The sequence below is a fragment of the Anolis sagrei genome, chromosome 3 (genome assembly GCF_037176765.1).
Source record: "Anolis sagrei isolate rAnoSag1 chromosome 3, rAnoSag1.mat, whole genome shotgun sequence".
Classification (NCBI taxonomy): Eukaryota; Metazoa; Chordata; class Lepidosauria; order Squamata; family Dactyloidae; genus Anolis; species Anolis sagrei.
Window position 1 is genome coordinate 78,439,227 of NC_090023.1, and position 17,016 is coordinate 78,456,242.

The window sequence follows — 17,016 nt, forward strand, 5'->3', positions numbered from 1 at the left end:
CTAAATATCGGTATTATGGGAAAGCTGAATAACTTGTGGTATATAGACAGTCACTACAATCTCACTAGAGAATCTCTTAATGTTTAATACAGAAAGCATTCCACAAGCTACAAGATTTTCCCCCAGTTCTTACTGCTTCTAGACTAAGGTCAGTGGGGTTTATTTATTTTTTTGATTCAAAGCCTATTATTTATACCATTTTCAGTCCTCCCGTGGCAGATTCGAAAAGCCAACTTATGGGAATAAAATCTGATCCACAGTATGCCTGTTGAGAATGTAATTACAATTTACAAGATGTGCCTGTAAAACATTAGAGTGACCAAAGATTAGAGAAAACTATGTGCTATTTCCAGTTTACAGTGGACCAATGTTTAAAGATTGAATCTTTAACAGAACACAATAAATTTGTTACGCTGTTTTTGGTCAAATTCAGTAACATAATGACAAGATCATTTATTGATATACCAACATTCTTCTTCTCTTGTTCCAGGTCATGTCCTTGTGTAACTTTAGAGTAAACATTTATTATTCATCATCATCATCATCGGCTGTCACTTGTGGCTGAGTATGATTGTCTTCCAAGAAAAAAAAATACCCCCAAGACAGCCAATCATGTCTAGAGAAGCTAATCATTTCCTATTTATTCCAATGTGACTTGACTACAGGAGCAGTACTGGGGTACGTAGGAGGAATCATACATAACACTAAACAGGAAAGTCCAGAAGAGGGCAAAATTGGTTCCCAGGTCCCTGAGAATTTGCCCAGGCTGTTTGCAGGGTAAGTCATATTTTAGCAGAACAGGTCTAGTTAAAATATATTATACTGAAAGTTCGGCATAAGCAGAAATAAATCCCCATAAACAGCAATTTGAGATATTTACATAAACTAACTGATGATTTACAACAAAGTCTCAGGAAACAACCCTACATTTCCAGTGTATTCTCAGTGCATTTGTTTCACATGGTTACACACAATACAGAAGAGCAACTCTAGAACTCAAGGAATATTGCACAACCACAAAATGGAATCATTTACACATATAGTCAGTAGGCATTGACTCATGATTTCATAGTTCAGCTCTGCAACTTGAGCACAGCCACTGCTTAATTTTTAAATATATCTGCCAGGGAAACACAAGAGGATGCGTCACAGAAATCGTTGTACTGTCCATACTGAACGATGCCAGATCAATGGAAGAAGCCTTACTCCTTTCAGGCTTGAATCTGAAGCTCAATCCATCCTGATCTTCTGGTTGGTCATCCTATAAATGATACTGTCATAGCCTGGATCCATATTCCAGAGATTGTAGGAGATGACAATCACCGCTATAGCCATGGCTATCATGAACCAAAACACTATGTTGAAGACAACTGCGTAGTCAAAGTTGTACGAATATGCTAGGTTAAATGGATTTTCAGGCTTGCTCTGTGAGAAGAGAAAAAGGTATTCTTAACAAAGGAAGGATAAAGAAATGAGCATTCATAAAGAACTAATGTTTTCTAAATACAGAACAATGTTAACAGTTCATAATAAAGACACAACTCACTGGTATTTTAAGATTTGGCTTTTTGTCAATATACGATATGTACAAAAATGCAGTAAACAACAAAATGAACAGAAGATAAAACCCACAATACATCAGCCAAGTATCAAAATCATAGGCCTCAAAATTTGTACAAATAGGTTTCAATTTGATGCTGAATTGAGTCCTCCGAATTTTTAATTAAAATATTTAGATAACATCTGACATTAAACCAAACAAGTGCATCACATCCCCCTAATTTCTAATTCTAAAATACTAAGTTTCCTTGATTGTTTTAAGGAGAGCTTGTACAACCTGTGAAGTTGACTGCAGGATGGATCGCGACTTCCTCACAAAAGGAGTGTCAAACGTCTTCACAGTCACCACCTCTACCACTGCATTCCCACCATATAGGCTGTACATCTCATCTGCAAACTGAAAATTTAAACTCATTTAGAAAGTATTGGCATAGTGAGGTACAGAAATCTTATTACATTTGTTTTGCCCTATATCTGGCAGTCTCGGGGAAACACAGTCAATAAAGAAAACTTTTAAACAAAAAGCACATTAAACAGAAGTTAACACCCACACCCCATCAGGCCAGATTCAAGGTCATGGGCGCAAGAAGTCTGCATGAACAGCCAGGTTTTAATTTGGTACTGAAAAGAGGTCTATGTTGGCATGAATTGTACTTCCAAGGGTGCATCTTGTGAGATGTGTACAACCTGAATGTTAACTAAACAGAGAAAAGCACAAGTGCCCAATGGGATTTAATGTGAAAGCTTTATCTCTCCAAATCATTTGCAAATTAAGGTCACAGAATTTTAATGGAAATACTTTTAGGTACTGTAATTTGAATCCCCCCCCCCCCCAGTTGTGTAGCGGGTTAAACTGCTGAGCTGCTGAACTTGCTGACCAAAAGGTCAGTGGTTTGAATCCAGGGAGCGGGGTGAGCTCCTGCTGTTAGCCCCAGCTTCTGCCAAGCTAGTAGTTCAAAACATGTAAATGTGAGATCAATATCAGGGATCTGATATTGGAGCGCTGTTACCTTCAGTGGGGAGGTAATGGTGCTCCATGCAGTCATGGCAGCCACATTACCTTGGAGGCATCTACGGACAACACCGGCTCTTTGGCTTAGAAATGGGGATGAGCACCACCCCCCAGAGTCGGACATGACTAGACTTCATGTCAAGGGGAAACCTGTACCTTTACCTATTTTGAATCAGGGTACTGATCTTTGACGAGTCTTTAACCTCACATTCTATACTTAGGCTTGCATATTTCTTAAATCACAATCCTTATAGTAATATGAACTAGTCTTCAGAAATGCCTAGAATCCCTTAAAAATGGGATGGTGGAACAAATTTTCAGCAGCATTTTCCAGCAAGTTAGCATGAGATTGTGATATGAAAAGAAAATGAAATGCCACCTAGTTCTGCATAAAGGATAAATGGATTGTAGACCTGGTCCCAATTTTACAAATTTCTAATATCAACAACCACCTATGCCAGCTATAGTATATTTGGATGAAAACATTTCACAAAACTCAGTTGCACTCTTTTAGCATTCTTCCCACAGCATCTGGACATAAATATTATGTAGCTAACTACTCACACAAAAAGTGGAGAATTTTACAAAGATCAGGTTATTCAAACCATTTACAACTATATTTGTTAACCAAAAAGAATACTTGATTTGTACAACTGCAAACAATATCCAATATCATTTCATCTGTTCAATTTCCTATCACTGCTTGTTTTTTTTCTAAATGCCTTAACATCTATCTTATTAATAATCAGCAGTATTATTCACTAACTTGGCCATCAAATATAGCCAACCATTAATTTTTCAGTTGAAAAAATCCAAAAACCATCACTGTGGCAGCACATCATATAACTCTTAAGAGGAAAAAAAAACACTGCACCATCTTGTTATTAGGTATTCCCTTTACGTAGACTAGTAAATTTGCATTAAATTATACAACAGGATTGCTGCTCATGGTACCTTTTGTAAGGAGTCTGCAAGAATTTGAGAGGCATCTTTGAACTGTTGTGAATCCTCTCCATAGCGCTTGCCAATTTCTTCCAAACCAGAAAGCTCTAGGGAATATAGGTCTGGTGAGTGATCCTTGGCTAAATGTTTGTGCCTGGAGAGCTTTGAAAAAGGCAGAGAGATCAAAAATAATAAAAAATGATGACAGCTCATAGTTACTTTCCGTTTACAAACATAGCATTTTCTGCTACCTTGTTTTAAAGAAAAGCTGGCCAGAACCATTTTTCTGTTCTGTTCCCTCAGCCATTTGCAAGGAAGCCTAGCAACTACAAGCATTTTCTCTCCCCCCCACACACACTTTTTATTTTTAGTTTGAGGCTTCCTTAGGCAATTGGGATCCAACCAGCTGAAGAGAATTACATGACCAGAAAATTACATGTGGCTGCTGCTACTGTGCCCGGTGCCAAATGGCAACTATCTTTGGTCCAGTTTCTGCCAATGGATCATTGGTTGCCAATTGCAAGTAGAAGCAAGCATTTGTTTACAAAGTCTGGGCTTACCAAGCTTGTGATATCATGCAAAACTTGTAATTCGGACAGGAATAGCAGATCAACCTAAGGAAAGAAGAGTCACGAGAACTGAGTATTTTATCTACACTTAAGACACTCAAAGCCAATTTAGAAATCATGTTATCACCACAGATGGCAAATGTGAAATTCATTCAAAACACTTCTAACTAATCAGGCAATGTACAAGGGACTCCCAAATGGATTTCATCTATGGTCAAATCTTGCCAATGATGAGCATCAGAGATGAATTTTGTGCATCACTACTTTTCCTTAATTAAAATGCAAGCAGCTAGCATTTCAGCAAGAGCCTAACGTTTGAATCTCACTGCTTTTAAAACTGTGGGCCCAAACTCCAAATCGGGACCCCTTAGTTCAATGTTACAGTCATGAAAAGTTTTGGGGCAGCAGCAGAAGGCCATGCAAATGCTGATTTATTAGCAGTAAATGTTTGGTTTTTATACTTATTTTATATACTTATATACTTGGGATCATGTAAACATTTCTTGGGTAGAAAGAAGTGGAAAAAGTTTTAAAAACCCTGCTCTAAAACTACTGCTTGAATAAACAATATACACACACCACTGCCAACCTAGAACACTTCTCTTTACTAAACTGAGTGGGATACGAGTGGAAGATGAGACTTTAATATTTGTATCTAATTTTGACTTACCTCACTATTTCGGCTCAGCGAGTTGAGGGGAAGGGAAGCAAGAATAGAATTCTCTTGGAATAATCTATTCCGAAGCTGTCGGAGTGTGACAGAAAGATCCTCAAATACGGAGTTTGCCTTTCCAACCATATATACTCTCTGAAACAATCACCATTGTACATCATGAGAACAAATTAACAGTGAGTTATTTTCCTAAGACATATTTACTGAACAGGCAACTGTTTTCTAACATGAAAGTTTTTACACTAATTCTATCTGGAAGCATGTACAGCGAGTGACCTAATGAAGGCTGGGAGGCACATTGAAAAATTTAGGAAGTATGAAAGATGCCATCACAAAATAGTTGCTGTAACGGGTGCAACTAGTCACAAACCCATTTTAACACTCAATTGTTAGAATAAACATAAAAGAATGGGTTGCTTACCTGTAACCAAGTTTCTTCGAGTAGTCACCTGTGAAATCCACATATCCCCGCCCATCCTCCCCACTGGATGTCATGCCTTAATATCTTAGGCTGTTACTTTGTGGCTAAGGAACTGGGGCGGTAACTTTCCCCCGTACTGGGAACATTTTTTAAATGAAGGCGGACATATTGCCAACCTAAAACAGCCAGAAAAGGCAACTGGCCTGAGGGAAGGAACGGTTAAGCAGTCGGGAGTCAGCCGAAAGGAAAAAGAAGGAACCAGTCCAAATCTTGGAGAGCAAGCGTGGTCAAAGAACGCCAAGGATCAAGTCAAAATTAGGATTTAAATCGAATTCAAGTCAGTAGCAAGTCCAACGAGCAGGAGAGATGTTCCTAATATTACACTTATGGCGGAAAAAAGGAACTGAGATGCTAGCCCCTCCCACTGGCTATATATATAGTATCAAGGGGAGAGTGGGTGGGGCTTATGTCAAAATGTATCTTAGAGCTTCTATAAAGTTCTGAAACTACTGTGCAGGAAAACCTATATGTGTGCATTTCACAGGGGACGACGCAGAAGAATATGAGCTCAGCTGTTCATTTTTGTGTTCTTTCAAGATAATTTTCCAACACACCCTCTCTTTTCTCTGTCCTCTTTATAAATCAACTGTAAGTATCATCAAGGCACCTTATCAGCATAAAATGTGATGCTGGGTGTGCGGAAACCCAAGAGGACTATGATAACTATTTCAAATTATGATTTCAGTATTTTTTTAATGGAATTGGCACTTACCTCTTCACTAGGAGCCAGCTGTACAACTACAGGAGTTTCCTCAGAAAACAAAGTATGAATTGCATTTGCAACACCATCCAGGCTGAAAGGAACCGCCTAGGACAAAAAAATAATGCTAGACATTTTGCCTCAAATTTATGGAAAAGTACAAAGTATACGGTACCATTTATGCATTGTTGCCAGAAATATTTAAATATTTTTAGCATCCACAAAAAACACAAGACAAAAGATCTACTGCATGGCACCTAAGCAATATAAGCAGCATTAAGTTACAATCCTTTGCAGCAAGAATCAGGTACATCTGATCTACTTATGTGCCCATCAGGAGTCTTCAAGCAGTTCATTCTAACATGGGTAACTGCATAGAGAAACATGGTAAGTTGACATATACTGAGTCAGATCACTAGTCCAAGTAATGCATAAGTCAATTCTAACTTAAAATAACATTTTGAATAAGCTAGCATCCTTCTATGATATGATAAAGACTGATACCGGGTTGCCCCTCACAACTCTACATATACTTTCAAATCTAGTTTATTCTTTTTGATTTGACCCCATTTACTGCTATGCGACTTCAAGTCATTTTGTAACTGTGGGGATCTTAAAGTGGATTTCTCACTTGGTTTTCTTAGTAAGATTATTTCAGAAGGTGTTTCTCACTGCCTAGTGTGACTGGGGATTCATGCCTTGCTCCCCCAGAGGCCTAGTCCAACACACAAACCCCTACATCATGCTGGCTCTGTTTTATTATATACCAAGATGAATTTAATTTTACACTTTTACACTTCTGCTATTTTATATTAGTATTCCTTAGAGGTTTTTCAATCAATACACAGGGGATGACCCATTCCAACAATACTACACATCCTTAAATTGCTGTTTCCCATTAGCTTGACAAAGTGTGGTTGCTGTATCACCCTTGAAAAATATCCATTAGGCAAGACCCAAGGCCAGCAAACACTTCCCATTTGTCCATCCAATCCTTTCCTCACGTTCCAGAACAAACATCATTCGTCACAGAAAAAGAAGAAAAATTAGACAATCGCTGGAGAAGCAGAATGAGGATCTATGTGATCTATATGACTATGGAGGCAATGGAAATCCTCCTCAAACAAGAAAATAATAGGAAACAAAAGATATCCCACAATCAGGTAAAAAGAAAAAAAACTTTCTGGGTTCTTCTAGCCCAGTGGTTCTCAATCTGTGGGTCCCCAGGTGTTTTGGCCTATAACTCCCAGAAATCCCAGCCAATTTACTAGCTGTTAGGATTCCTGTGAATTGAAGGTCAAAACATCTGGAGAACCACAGGTTGAGAACCACTGTTCTAACCGGTGCCACAAAAAGGAAAGTTCAATGCATTCTCAACCCTAGTAGTCTATACTGATCCTAAGCATGAACACCATCTACTAAAAACAGAAATGTCCCACTGTAATCTCAACAATTATTAAATTGAATAGGCACAGATTTCCTTTAAAAGACAGGGCTTCCATTTGTCTACCAAAGCTTGCAATTCATATGTGTAGTTTCACAGAGAAGCACACAAAATGTAAGCAGTAAAAAAACAGAACTCACATTTTCCTAACTAAAAATTGTGGTCCCTGGAGCAGCTATCTGAAATTAAAATATGACAGTACTTACATTTTCAACTGGATAGGAGATACCACTCTTAGGCAATATTAACTTGTCTGTCCCTGTCACTGTGACTAGAACTGTAGCTCGAGGACGCCGGAAGAGATCCCCAACTGCTAGTCCAGGCCAAGAGAGATCCTGCAATTGGAGGGCAGTGGGAGCATTTAGTTACAAAATAAAAAAAGCTAAGCTCACATACAAAGTAGTATTTACTCTATTTTGAGACACAAGGTAGAAAGTGTTTCTTGTCTTATGAAGGTGGCATACTACATTGGATATTTACACAGGTTGAATTTACCTCATTGAAAATGCCTGGAATCAGGGAATTTGGGATTTTTTTAAAATTGTGGAATATAGGCATTTGCATATACATATATAATGAGATACTTAGAGATGAGACCCAAGCCTAAACTCGTAATTCATTTGTTTCATAGATATCTTAAATAGCCTGAAAGTAATTTTATACACAAAACACAACATTTTATATGTTTTTATGGCACTACCATGTGCTGATATGTAAGCCGCCCCAAGTCCCTTTTGGGAGATAAATAAAGTTGTTGTTGTTACTATTATTATTATTATTATTATTATTAAAAATAATTTGGTGCATGAAGAAAAGTTTGTGAAAACTGAACCATCAGAAAGTAAAAGTGTCACTATCTCAGGCACTGGTGTGGATAATTGTGGACGTTGGAGTGTATCAAATTAGGGAATTCTGGTAAAAAGAACATGGATATTGTTGAAGTAATGTAGTGTTGTCTGTCATTTCATCATTTTTAATAATACACTTGCCTTAGCACCCTCCCCGCAAAAAAGGAAATTATGCCATAGTTGTGCTTGAAATACCAAAAACCAAGTAACAGAGGCTAGACCTAGAGGGATTTTCAAACAGGTTAATCGGCACTGTGATTTGAAAGATCCACTGACTACCTACATCCTCAATGGAGAATCCCATCGATAATGCTGCAACATCTGGAATCCGTTCTCCAGGTATTGGCCAGTTTCCTTCACGAAAAACAACGGATTCAGGAGATCTTAACACACTGAATTTATTAGCAGAAATTCCTGAAATAGGAAGACAAAGGTACTCAAGTTACTCCTTCAAACAATGTTTTAGGGAAACCTTTGGTTGAGGAGACATATAGCAGAAATGAAGCAAAAAATAGACCAGGTTTGATAAATGGAAGCAAAATGTATGCACAACAGGAAGGCTATAGGCCAGAGCGTAGTTTAAAAGGTAGTTACAATTAGCAAAAGGGCTTTGCATCTTGATTTACCACTTGGTAATTTATTCAATGGGTCTACTACAGGCAAATCTCAGAATAGATGTTGCTGAGAAAATCTAATGAATGGTTGCTTCAGGGTTGCTATAAGTCAGAAGCAACCCTGAAGTTCTACTTGCTGGGCTTCTTTGTATCTGTAGGATTCCTGTCTGAAATACACAGAGAGGAGTACTAGCCAGTATAGCCTCTACCTAAACTCTGAAATCGTACAATTAATTCTACCAAGGTGCAAGATTCACCTATACAGAGAATTCCAGCTTACAAACATTATGCACAACTGTTGAATATACTTAGTGGGTGTAGTCATATGAAAAGCTCTCTCTTCTTTCTAAAACCAGGATTGCTTGATTTGGTATTCCTTGAGCTTTACAGGTGAGAGGTAATGGGTTACCACCCAATCCCAGCCTTTTGAAGCACTCTGTGACTGTAATAGCCAAAAATGTTACTAGAGAGGGTTCATAGCTTAATTACAGAGACACATTTAAATGCAGGTCTTCAGCCTCCACTAATATTGATGTCAGAATTCAGAAATACCCTTGTTCAAAATTCTGGAAACACTTTCAAAGAGTAGAGAGCAGAAACCTAGTGTAAAACATCTTTTGAAATATGCAGAATTTACATTTGGGGGCTACATTAGCACCATTTAACAGACCTACATTGGTCTCAATGCCTCTAGTTATTTAATCCTAGTCTATTCACTTTTGAGGGCTGTACTAAAACCAGGCAGTGTGATACAAGCATACAAAACAGTCCTGCAGGCATAATCCTTCAACTACATTATTGTAATTCAATTATTCTGACCTTTCTAACCTTGGAGCAAGTTTTAAGATGTATTCAAAGTTATGTGTAAATACCCTGAGTATTGACAGTAAATATGTTCCAGCCTATAAAACTAGGTTTACACCAACATAAATGTATCTGTAAACATTGTCTACCTGACAGGTTGTGTGACACAGGGTAAAAGAGTGATTCAAGGTTTTGGGACTTTAAAAATCCTAGAATCTTTTTGAAAATAAGCTTTCCTTCTCCAAATCACTTTCAGTTTATTATTACTCAGTCACATTAACCGTTGGAGAAGGCTATTTGCTCTTCAGTAGTCTCAAAACTAGTTTAAAGTTTGATATTTTCAAAGAAAATATTTTCAATATTATAGTGAACATTAAAACTCTTAAAAAGAGTAAAAAAATTCCTTCAGGAGAAAATATGGAAAAATCTTATTTCTTTGGAATGGGCATTTGCTATGTTGCCTACTCAGAGATGCACAAAAGTATGTAAACCAGCATTTCTCAAACTCTGCTCCTTTAGATATTTTGGACTTCAGCTTCCAGAAGTCCCAGTCAGTTTGTCACCTATTAGAAACTATGAGAGCTGAAATCCAAAACTCAGATCAGTGTTTGAGAAACACTGATCTAAATGTATGTAGTATATTTGAAACCCAGATTCCTCTTTCCTTTTCTTGCTGTTTATAATAGCAAGCATTTGTCATACAACTGATGATTCCCAGTCACCATGTTTGCTCATAAATTTGAATTGTGGAACTATTTTTCTCCAGCCATTCTCTAGAAAAATCTCTAGATTTTCAGCTCTAGCCACAGTGGATTTGTCAAATCTTTTACTCATTTAGACAAGAGAATACCTATATTTGTGTTTGTGTGGCAAGTATAATTTTTGTATTTTAAAAATGGAAGTTGATTGGCGTACATTTTATGATTTTCACAGTCTTTTTACATATTACTCTCTTGTGTGAGGACAGGAGACAAATATGACTACTATATGAGTGAAGGATAAATGACATAGTGCACATTTTATCCCAAAAACATATTCAAACAGCATAGTCTATGTATTTTTGTGTATACATACTAAAGCATAACAAGAAATTTTTTGTTACAAAAATCAAGATTCACCAGAATACAAATTCTGACTGCTAGACTCTTAAAGAGCAGAATCTACAAATATGAACAGTTCCAAGTACATTATACAGCATACTCAAATCATATATACATAGAATCACAGCTGGAAAGGACACCATAGGCACAGGCATTGCATTCTAGAGCTGGAGGGGGGCTCATGGGCCACTGAGTCCAATCACCTTCTCAATGAAGGATCTCTACCTAAAGCAGGCCTCTTCAACCTGTGGCCCTCCAGGTGTTTGGGACTCCCAACTGCCAGATGTCCTAGCCATCTTGTTTAATGGACAAGTTCTGGGAGTTGAAGTCCAAAACACCTGGAGGGCTGCAGGTTGAAGAGGCCTGAGCTAAAGCATTCCCACCAGGGAGCTGTCCAGCCTCTTTTTGGAGACATCCAAAAGAGGAGACCCTACCACCTTTCTAGGCAATGAATGACGAGTCACTCTAACTGTTAAGATTTTTTTTCTAATATTTAATCGAAATCTACACTACTGTAACTTCAAATCATTAGACCTGATTCTATTCTCTGGGCAGAAAAGAAGAAACCTGTCCCCTTCTCTTTGCGACAGCCCTGGAGGTATCGAAACAGAGCAATCCTGCCACTGTTCAGTCTTCTTTTCACATTCTCAAAACAATTCCATTCAAGTTGGCAATGGAAATTCATCAACACAATGTATCATTGGGGAAATCCTCAGGCTACCTTGATTTCCCATTACTAAACTTGAGGCAAATTATTCAGACTAAGTAATACACGTTAATGGCACTGCCTTCTGCTACATCCGGAGGGAGTATTTTAATTCACGAAACAAGTGTTTAAGGCAATTGCTATCTTACTTATGCTGACTTATTGTCTGAAATGAGAGAATCTCCTGTCTCTTTCTTTTAAAGGCAAGATTGAAAAGTATGTGCTTGAAAGCCTTCTAATTCATGGTCAGATGATACTCTTTAGAAGCCAGCAACTGCTTGAGCTACCCTTAAATGAGAATGAAACCAAATTCATCTACACATTTACAACACGTAGAGCAGCAAGAATTAGAGGTAAAAGTGATTTACTGAATACTTCCTGTAGATTCATAACCACCCTGAACTGGGCACAACCAAACTGTGTTGCATGTACAAGATTGAACAGAACAATGGCTGTTGGTTTATCCCAACAACACAAATAAAGAGCATCAAGTCACAAGGTGTTATGAACTAACCTCATCTCACGCAAGGCAAAATCGCTTGACTTTTTGAGTTTATACAAATTCAGAATTAGCAATGTATATGTACTGAAATACAGTTATGCGAGTGGAACCATTAGAAAAAAATATCATAGAGGGATGACTAAGAGATCATGTTCTGTTGTGTAAAGGGAACTGACAAGGGTTTCATTTGGCAGGCTTTAATCTAAACAGGGAACCTGGAGGCCAAAGGAAAAGTAAAACAGTAAAAACCCGAGTCTTTAAAGAAGTTATCTCCAAACTCCAGACTTCTAGATTTTTGTATTTCAACTCCTAGAAGCTTCGGGTATTCTGGGAACTGAAGTTGAAAATACCAGGAAGACCAGAGTTTGGAAGTTGGTGCTTTCAGCTTAGAAGCAGCAGATATACTGGCTGTTTAAGCGCAGGCACCGCTGCAAGGAAAAAAGAAGAAACCTCTTCCACACTGGGTTGGTGTGAGTTTTCCGGACTGTATGGCCATGTTCCAGAAGCATTCTCTCCTAACATTTCGCCCACATCTATGGCAGGCATCCTCAGAGGTGTCAGGTCTGTTGGAAACTAGGCAAGTGAGGTTTATCTATCTGTGGCATGTCCAGAGTGGGAAAAAGAACTCTTCTCTGTTTGAGGCAAGTGTGAATGCCACAATGATTAGCATCAAATGGCCTTGCAGCTCCAAAGCCTGGCTGGTTGCAGCCTGGGGGACTTCTTTGATGGGAGGTGTTAGCTGGCCCTGATTGATTCTTGTCTGGAATTCCCCTGTTTTTGAGTGTTGCTTTTTATTTACTGTCCTGATTTTAGAGGTTTTTTAAAAAAATAATAATACTGGTAGCCAGATTTTGTTCAATTTCATGGTTTCCTCCTTTCTGTTGAAATTGTCCACATGCAAAAAACAGGAGAATTCCAGACAGAGCCATCAGGGCCAGCTAACACCTCACAAAAAAGGATCCCCCCAGGCAGCAACCAGCCAGGCTTTGAAGCGGCTTGGCTATTAAATCCAAGGCAAGGTGGCCAATTGCAACATTCACACTTGCCTCAAACAGACAAGTTTTTTTCTCCCATCTTGGACATTCCAAAGATACATAAACCTCACTTGCCTAGTATCCAACAGACCCCACAACCTCTGAGTATGTCTGCCATAGATGTGGGTGAAACATCAGGAGGGAAAGCTTCTGGAACATGGCCACACAGCCTGGAAAACTCACAGCAACACAGTGATTCCAGCCATGAAAGCCTTCAACAACTCTACCACACTGTTAAGTTCTGATTTTCCACTAGAAGAGGTATCCGCATTGTTGCCTCTGTGAAGGCAGAGGAAAAACACAAACACACAAGAACAAGGAAGGGTAGGATTTCAATAGGCATTCAAGCTTTCAGTAGCTGTTTTGCCTGGGGTGGGTGGGGGTTTACCTGAGGAACTAACACTTCTATATATCCCACTTTTGCAACAACTTGGCTGATCAGGAACTTAACCTATCCTTTGCAACATCTTATACTGGAAGAGGAACAGAGAATATGAATGCAGAGTTAACAGATATGAGGGAAATGTCTTTAGAGTGTATGAGGTTGGTTGCAGACACCAGCTAAAGAAAATCCTATGTAAAAACTTAATTGTGCTCCCTATAAAATATCATGCCATGTAATATAATTGTATTAAGTTGTGAAGTGGCCATAAGACTTTGGTAGTATCTGCTGTTGCACACCTTGGACATTCCAATCAGGGTTTGTTTACTGGAGGCTCTTTGGAAATGACCGCATCTCCTTTTACGAACCTACATGATCCCTTCGATCTTCCGGAGAGGCCCTTCTCTCACTCCCGCCCTCATTGCAAGTGCGACTTGTGAGGACGAGGGAGAGGGCCTTCTACGTGGTGGCCCCTTGGCACTGGAACTCACTCCCCAGAGAAATTAGGCAAGCCCCCACCCTGGCTGTCTTTAGGAAGAGTCTGAAAACTTGGCTATTCCAGTGTGCCTTCAGTCTTTGATCTTGACCAAACCCTGCATAAAATATCCTCAGAAGCACTTTACTCTATCTTCTAGTGCAATTAAACCTTACTTTTGTCCCTCTGTTCCTCTGTCTTGATACATTACATGGCCTGCTTACCCAGTGTTTTAATCTTTTAATCCGTCCTGCTCAATTACTGTGGTTTTATATTGTTTGGTGTGTTCATTTATATTGTTTTTGTTTTTATTTTCATTGTATTTTACTGTTTGCATCTTATGTTGTATATTTGCTGTATTGTTGGGCTTGGCCTCGTGTAAGCCGCCGTGTCCCCTTGGAGAGATGGTGGTGGGGTATAAATAAAATGTTATTATTATTATTATTATTATTATTATTATTTTGAAACACATCCTGATGAGTCCACAGCAGACACTCTGCTGGCTGTTGTATTGGATCACATGTCGGACACTTCCCAAGTTTGTTTGTTTTTTGTTGTATCAGGAGCGACTTGAGAAACTGCAAGTCGCTTCTGGTGTGAGAGAATTGGCCATCTGTAAGGACGTTGCCCAGGGGACGCCTGGATGATTTGGTGCTTTTTATCATCCTTGTGGGAGGCATCTCTCATGTCCCCACATGAGGAGCTGGAGTTGATAGAGGGAGCTCATCCACCTCTCCCCGGATTTGAACCTGCAACCTGTTGGTCTTCAGTCCTGCCGGCACAGGGGTTTAACCCACTGCGCCACCATGGGCTCCTACTTCCTAAGTATCTAGGACTGTGTGATGTATCGGCGAATAATGTGTGCAGATCCTAGTAACGTGGCCTTCTGCAGCTGGCAGATGGTAATCTTGTCAGCACTGATTGTGTTTAAGTGCAGGCCAAGGTCTTTAGGCACTGCACCCAGTGTGCCAATCACCACTGGCACCACCTTGACTGGCTTGTACCAGAGTCTTTGCAGTTCGATCTTTAAATCCTCATATCAGCTTTTCCAGTTGTTTCTCTTCAATCCTGCTGTCATCTGGGATATTATTGTTGTTATTATTATCATCATTATTAAATGGAGAAATGAGAGGGAAAGCAGTTCTTTCCTATCCAAAAGCTCTTACATTAACTACCTGCGGACAAGTCAGGGGAAGATAACACCTGACAGTTCATTAATTCCCAATGTCCTTCGAAAACACCTCCCCAAGTTTGCTTCCTCTCGCATGGGTCCCAAGGCCGGTGGGAGCCCTCCGTGTGGCCTAGGCCCCAGAATGCCTTGGAGCAACCTCCTCCTCTCCGGCAGCGGGCCATTCAGCGAGGCAGACTCCCGAAGCCTTACCTGCCACAAGCGCCGAGACCAGCCATAGGCCCAGGCTGCTCCACTGCCGCCCCATCCTTCCCAGTCGTCGCTTCCTCAATGAACTCGAGACCTCAGAAAGAGGAAGTATCAACCAGCTGGTCCCGAGGCCCAAGCCAACGCCCACTTCTGACACTAACTGACTGCACTCTTAGCCAATCAAAAGCGTACATCTCGAAACCAGGTGGAGTTATGGTGTGAATGACAAAGCCGAGTGACCAATAGAAAAGCACTAAATAAAAACCCGCCCATCGACTTTCCTTCTGGGGATCACGGGATACCACGGGACTTTAGGGTGAAGCTTCAGCTTGAGTGACAGCAACATTAGCCATTCACGATTCGGCTCTTCCTCCAAACTATACCTATAGGAAAACGGAGGGCGTGCACAAAATGTGAGGGCGCTCGACGTCCGAAGGGCGGGTCTATCTCCATTGAGTGACAGGAAATCTAACCACTTAGAATTAGAGGCGGAAGTTTCCCGATGGGATTGACAGGGCGGTTGGCCAATGAAAGCCTGAAGGATCCCGAAGGCGACCAAGGCCAATGAGATAGAATCATAGAATCATAGAGTTGGAAGAGACCTCATGGGCCATCCAGTCCAACCCCATTCTGCCAAGAAGCAGGAATATTGCATTCAGAGCACCCCTGACAGATGGCCATCTAGCCTCTGTTTAAAAACCTCCAAAGAAGGAGCCTCTACCACACTCCGGGGCAGAGAGTTCCACTGCTGAACGGCTCTCACAGTCAGGAAGTTCCTCATGTTCAGATTGCTGAGAGGAGGCAGTCGGAACTGGCATACAATGGGAGCTGCTGTGTGACGGCCAGGGTTTGAAGTATCGCTTTTCCGCACTATAAGTCCCAGAAGAACGAGAAGTGGAGGGCGGTGCATTTATATGAGAATATTTGTGAATGACTTGCCTCTGGCCATTTGAAAGGCTCTCACTGTTGGAGGAAGCAACCTGCTCAAGCCTCCTCTATATATGATTTTTGTCTGTTTAGTGATGTGTCGTTTTATAACCGGAAGTATATGCCTTATTTGATTTGCAGTTTCCTTATCTCTATATACCTAAAGCAGTGGGAGGGGCTGCAGGTCATGTGACTGACTCAGTGACAGTTTAGAATGTTCAGTTTTAAAGAGGATGACAGTTAGGGAATGTCAGTCGAGCCTTAAGGAGCCCCCAGTGGCACAATTGGGTTAAACCCATGTTCCCCCAGGACTGAAGACCGACATGTCGGAGGTTTGAATCTGGGGAGATTACAAATGAGCTCCCTTTGTCAGCTCCAGCTCCCCATGCAGAGACATGAGCCTCCCACAAGGATGGTAAAATATCAAAACACCCGGCGTCCCCTGGGCAACCTCCTTGCAGACTGCCAGTTCTCTCATACCAGAAGCAACTTTCAGTTTCTCAAGTTGCTCCTAACACGAGAAAAAAAAAGTTGAGCCTTGACCTTGTCAAAATGTTGGAGCTTGAGTCTGTTAGAGTTCAAAATCTAACGTTAGGAACGTTAAAACTATCTGGTCCGTGAGCCTTCTTCCCCTTTATTATATTTTATTTTGTTTATTTTGTTTCCACTCCTTTCGTGCCACCTGCCACTCCTTCCCTGTCGCTGACTAGCCCCATCCCCTTGGATAGACCACATCTGCTCTAGATTATTAAATACTAGCCATCCCCTGCCACGCGTTGCTGTGGCCCACATGGGGGTTCTGTGTGGGAGGTTTGGCCCAATTCTATCATTGGTGGGGTTCAGAATGCTCTGTGATTGTAGGTGA

General features: G+C 40.3%; 1 protein-coding gene across 1 annotated transcript; it reads right to left on the reverse strand.

Moving 5' to 3' along the window:
- Positions 1 to 416: 416 nt before the first annotated feature.
- On the reverse strand, positions 417 to 15,376 carry ATP6AP2 (ATPase H+ transporting accessory protein 2). The gene is made up of 9 exons (XM_060770187.2): positions 15,228 to 15,376; positions 8,513 to 8,643; positions 7,588 to 7,716; positions 5,950 to 6,045; positions 4,754 to 4,891; positions 4,075 to 4,128; positions 3,527 to 3,676; positions 1,838 to 1,957; positions 417 to 1,425 (listed from the first exon to the last, which is right to left on the reverse strand). The coding sequence occupies exons 1-9, from the start codon at positions 15,280 to 15,282 to the stop codon at positions 1,231 to 1,233; spliced, it is 1,068 nt and encodes a 355-aa protein (XP_060626170.1). The 5' UTR covers positions 15,283 to 15,376; the 3' UTR covers positions 417 to 1,230.
- Positions 15,377 to 17,016: the final 1,640 nt, after the last annotated feature.

What these genes read in the sequence shown, in the direction of transcription:
- ATP6AP2 (XM_060770187.2), bottom strand. Translation starts at nt 15,282, where the DNA reads ATGGGGCGGCAGTGGAGCAGCCTGGGCCTATGGCTGGTCTCGGCGCTT. An exon ending in GGTCTCGGCGCTTGTGGCAG is followed by an intron (nt 8,644 to 15,227) that starts GTAAGGCTTCGG and finishes TTCCTATTTCAG; the next exon opens with GAATTTCTGCTAATAAATTC. An exon ending in TGGGATTCTCCATTGAGGAT is followed by an intron (nt 7,717 to 8,512) that starts GTAGGTAGTCAG and finishes CTCCAATTGCAG; the next exon opens with GATCTCTCTTGGCCTGGACT.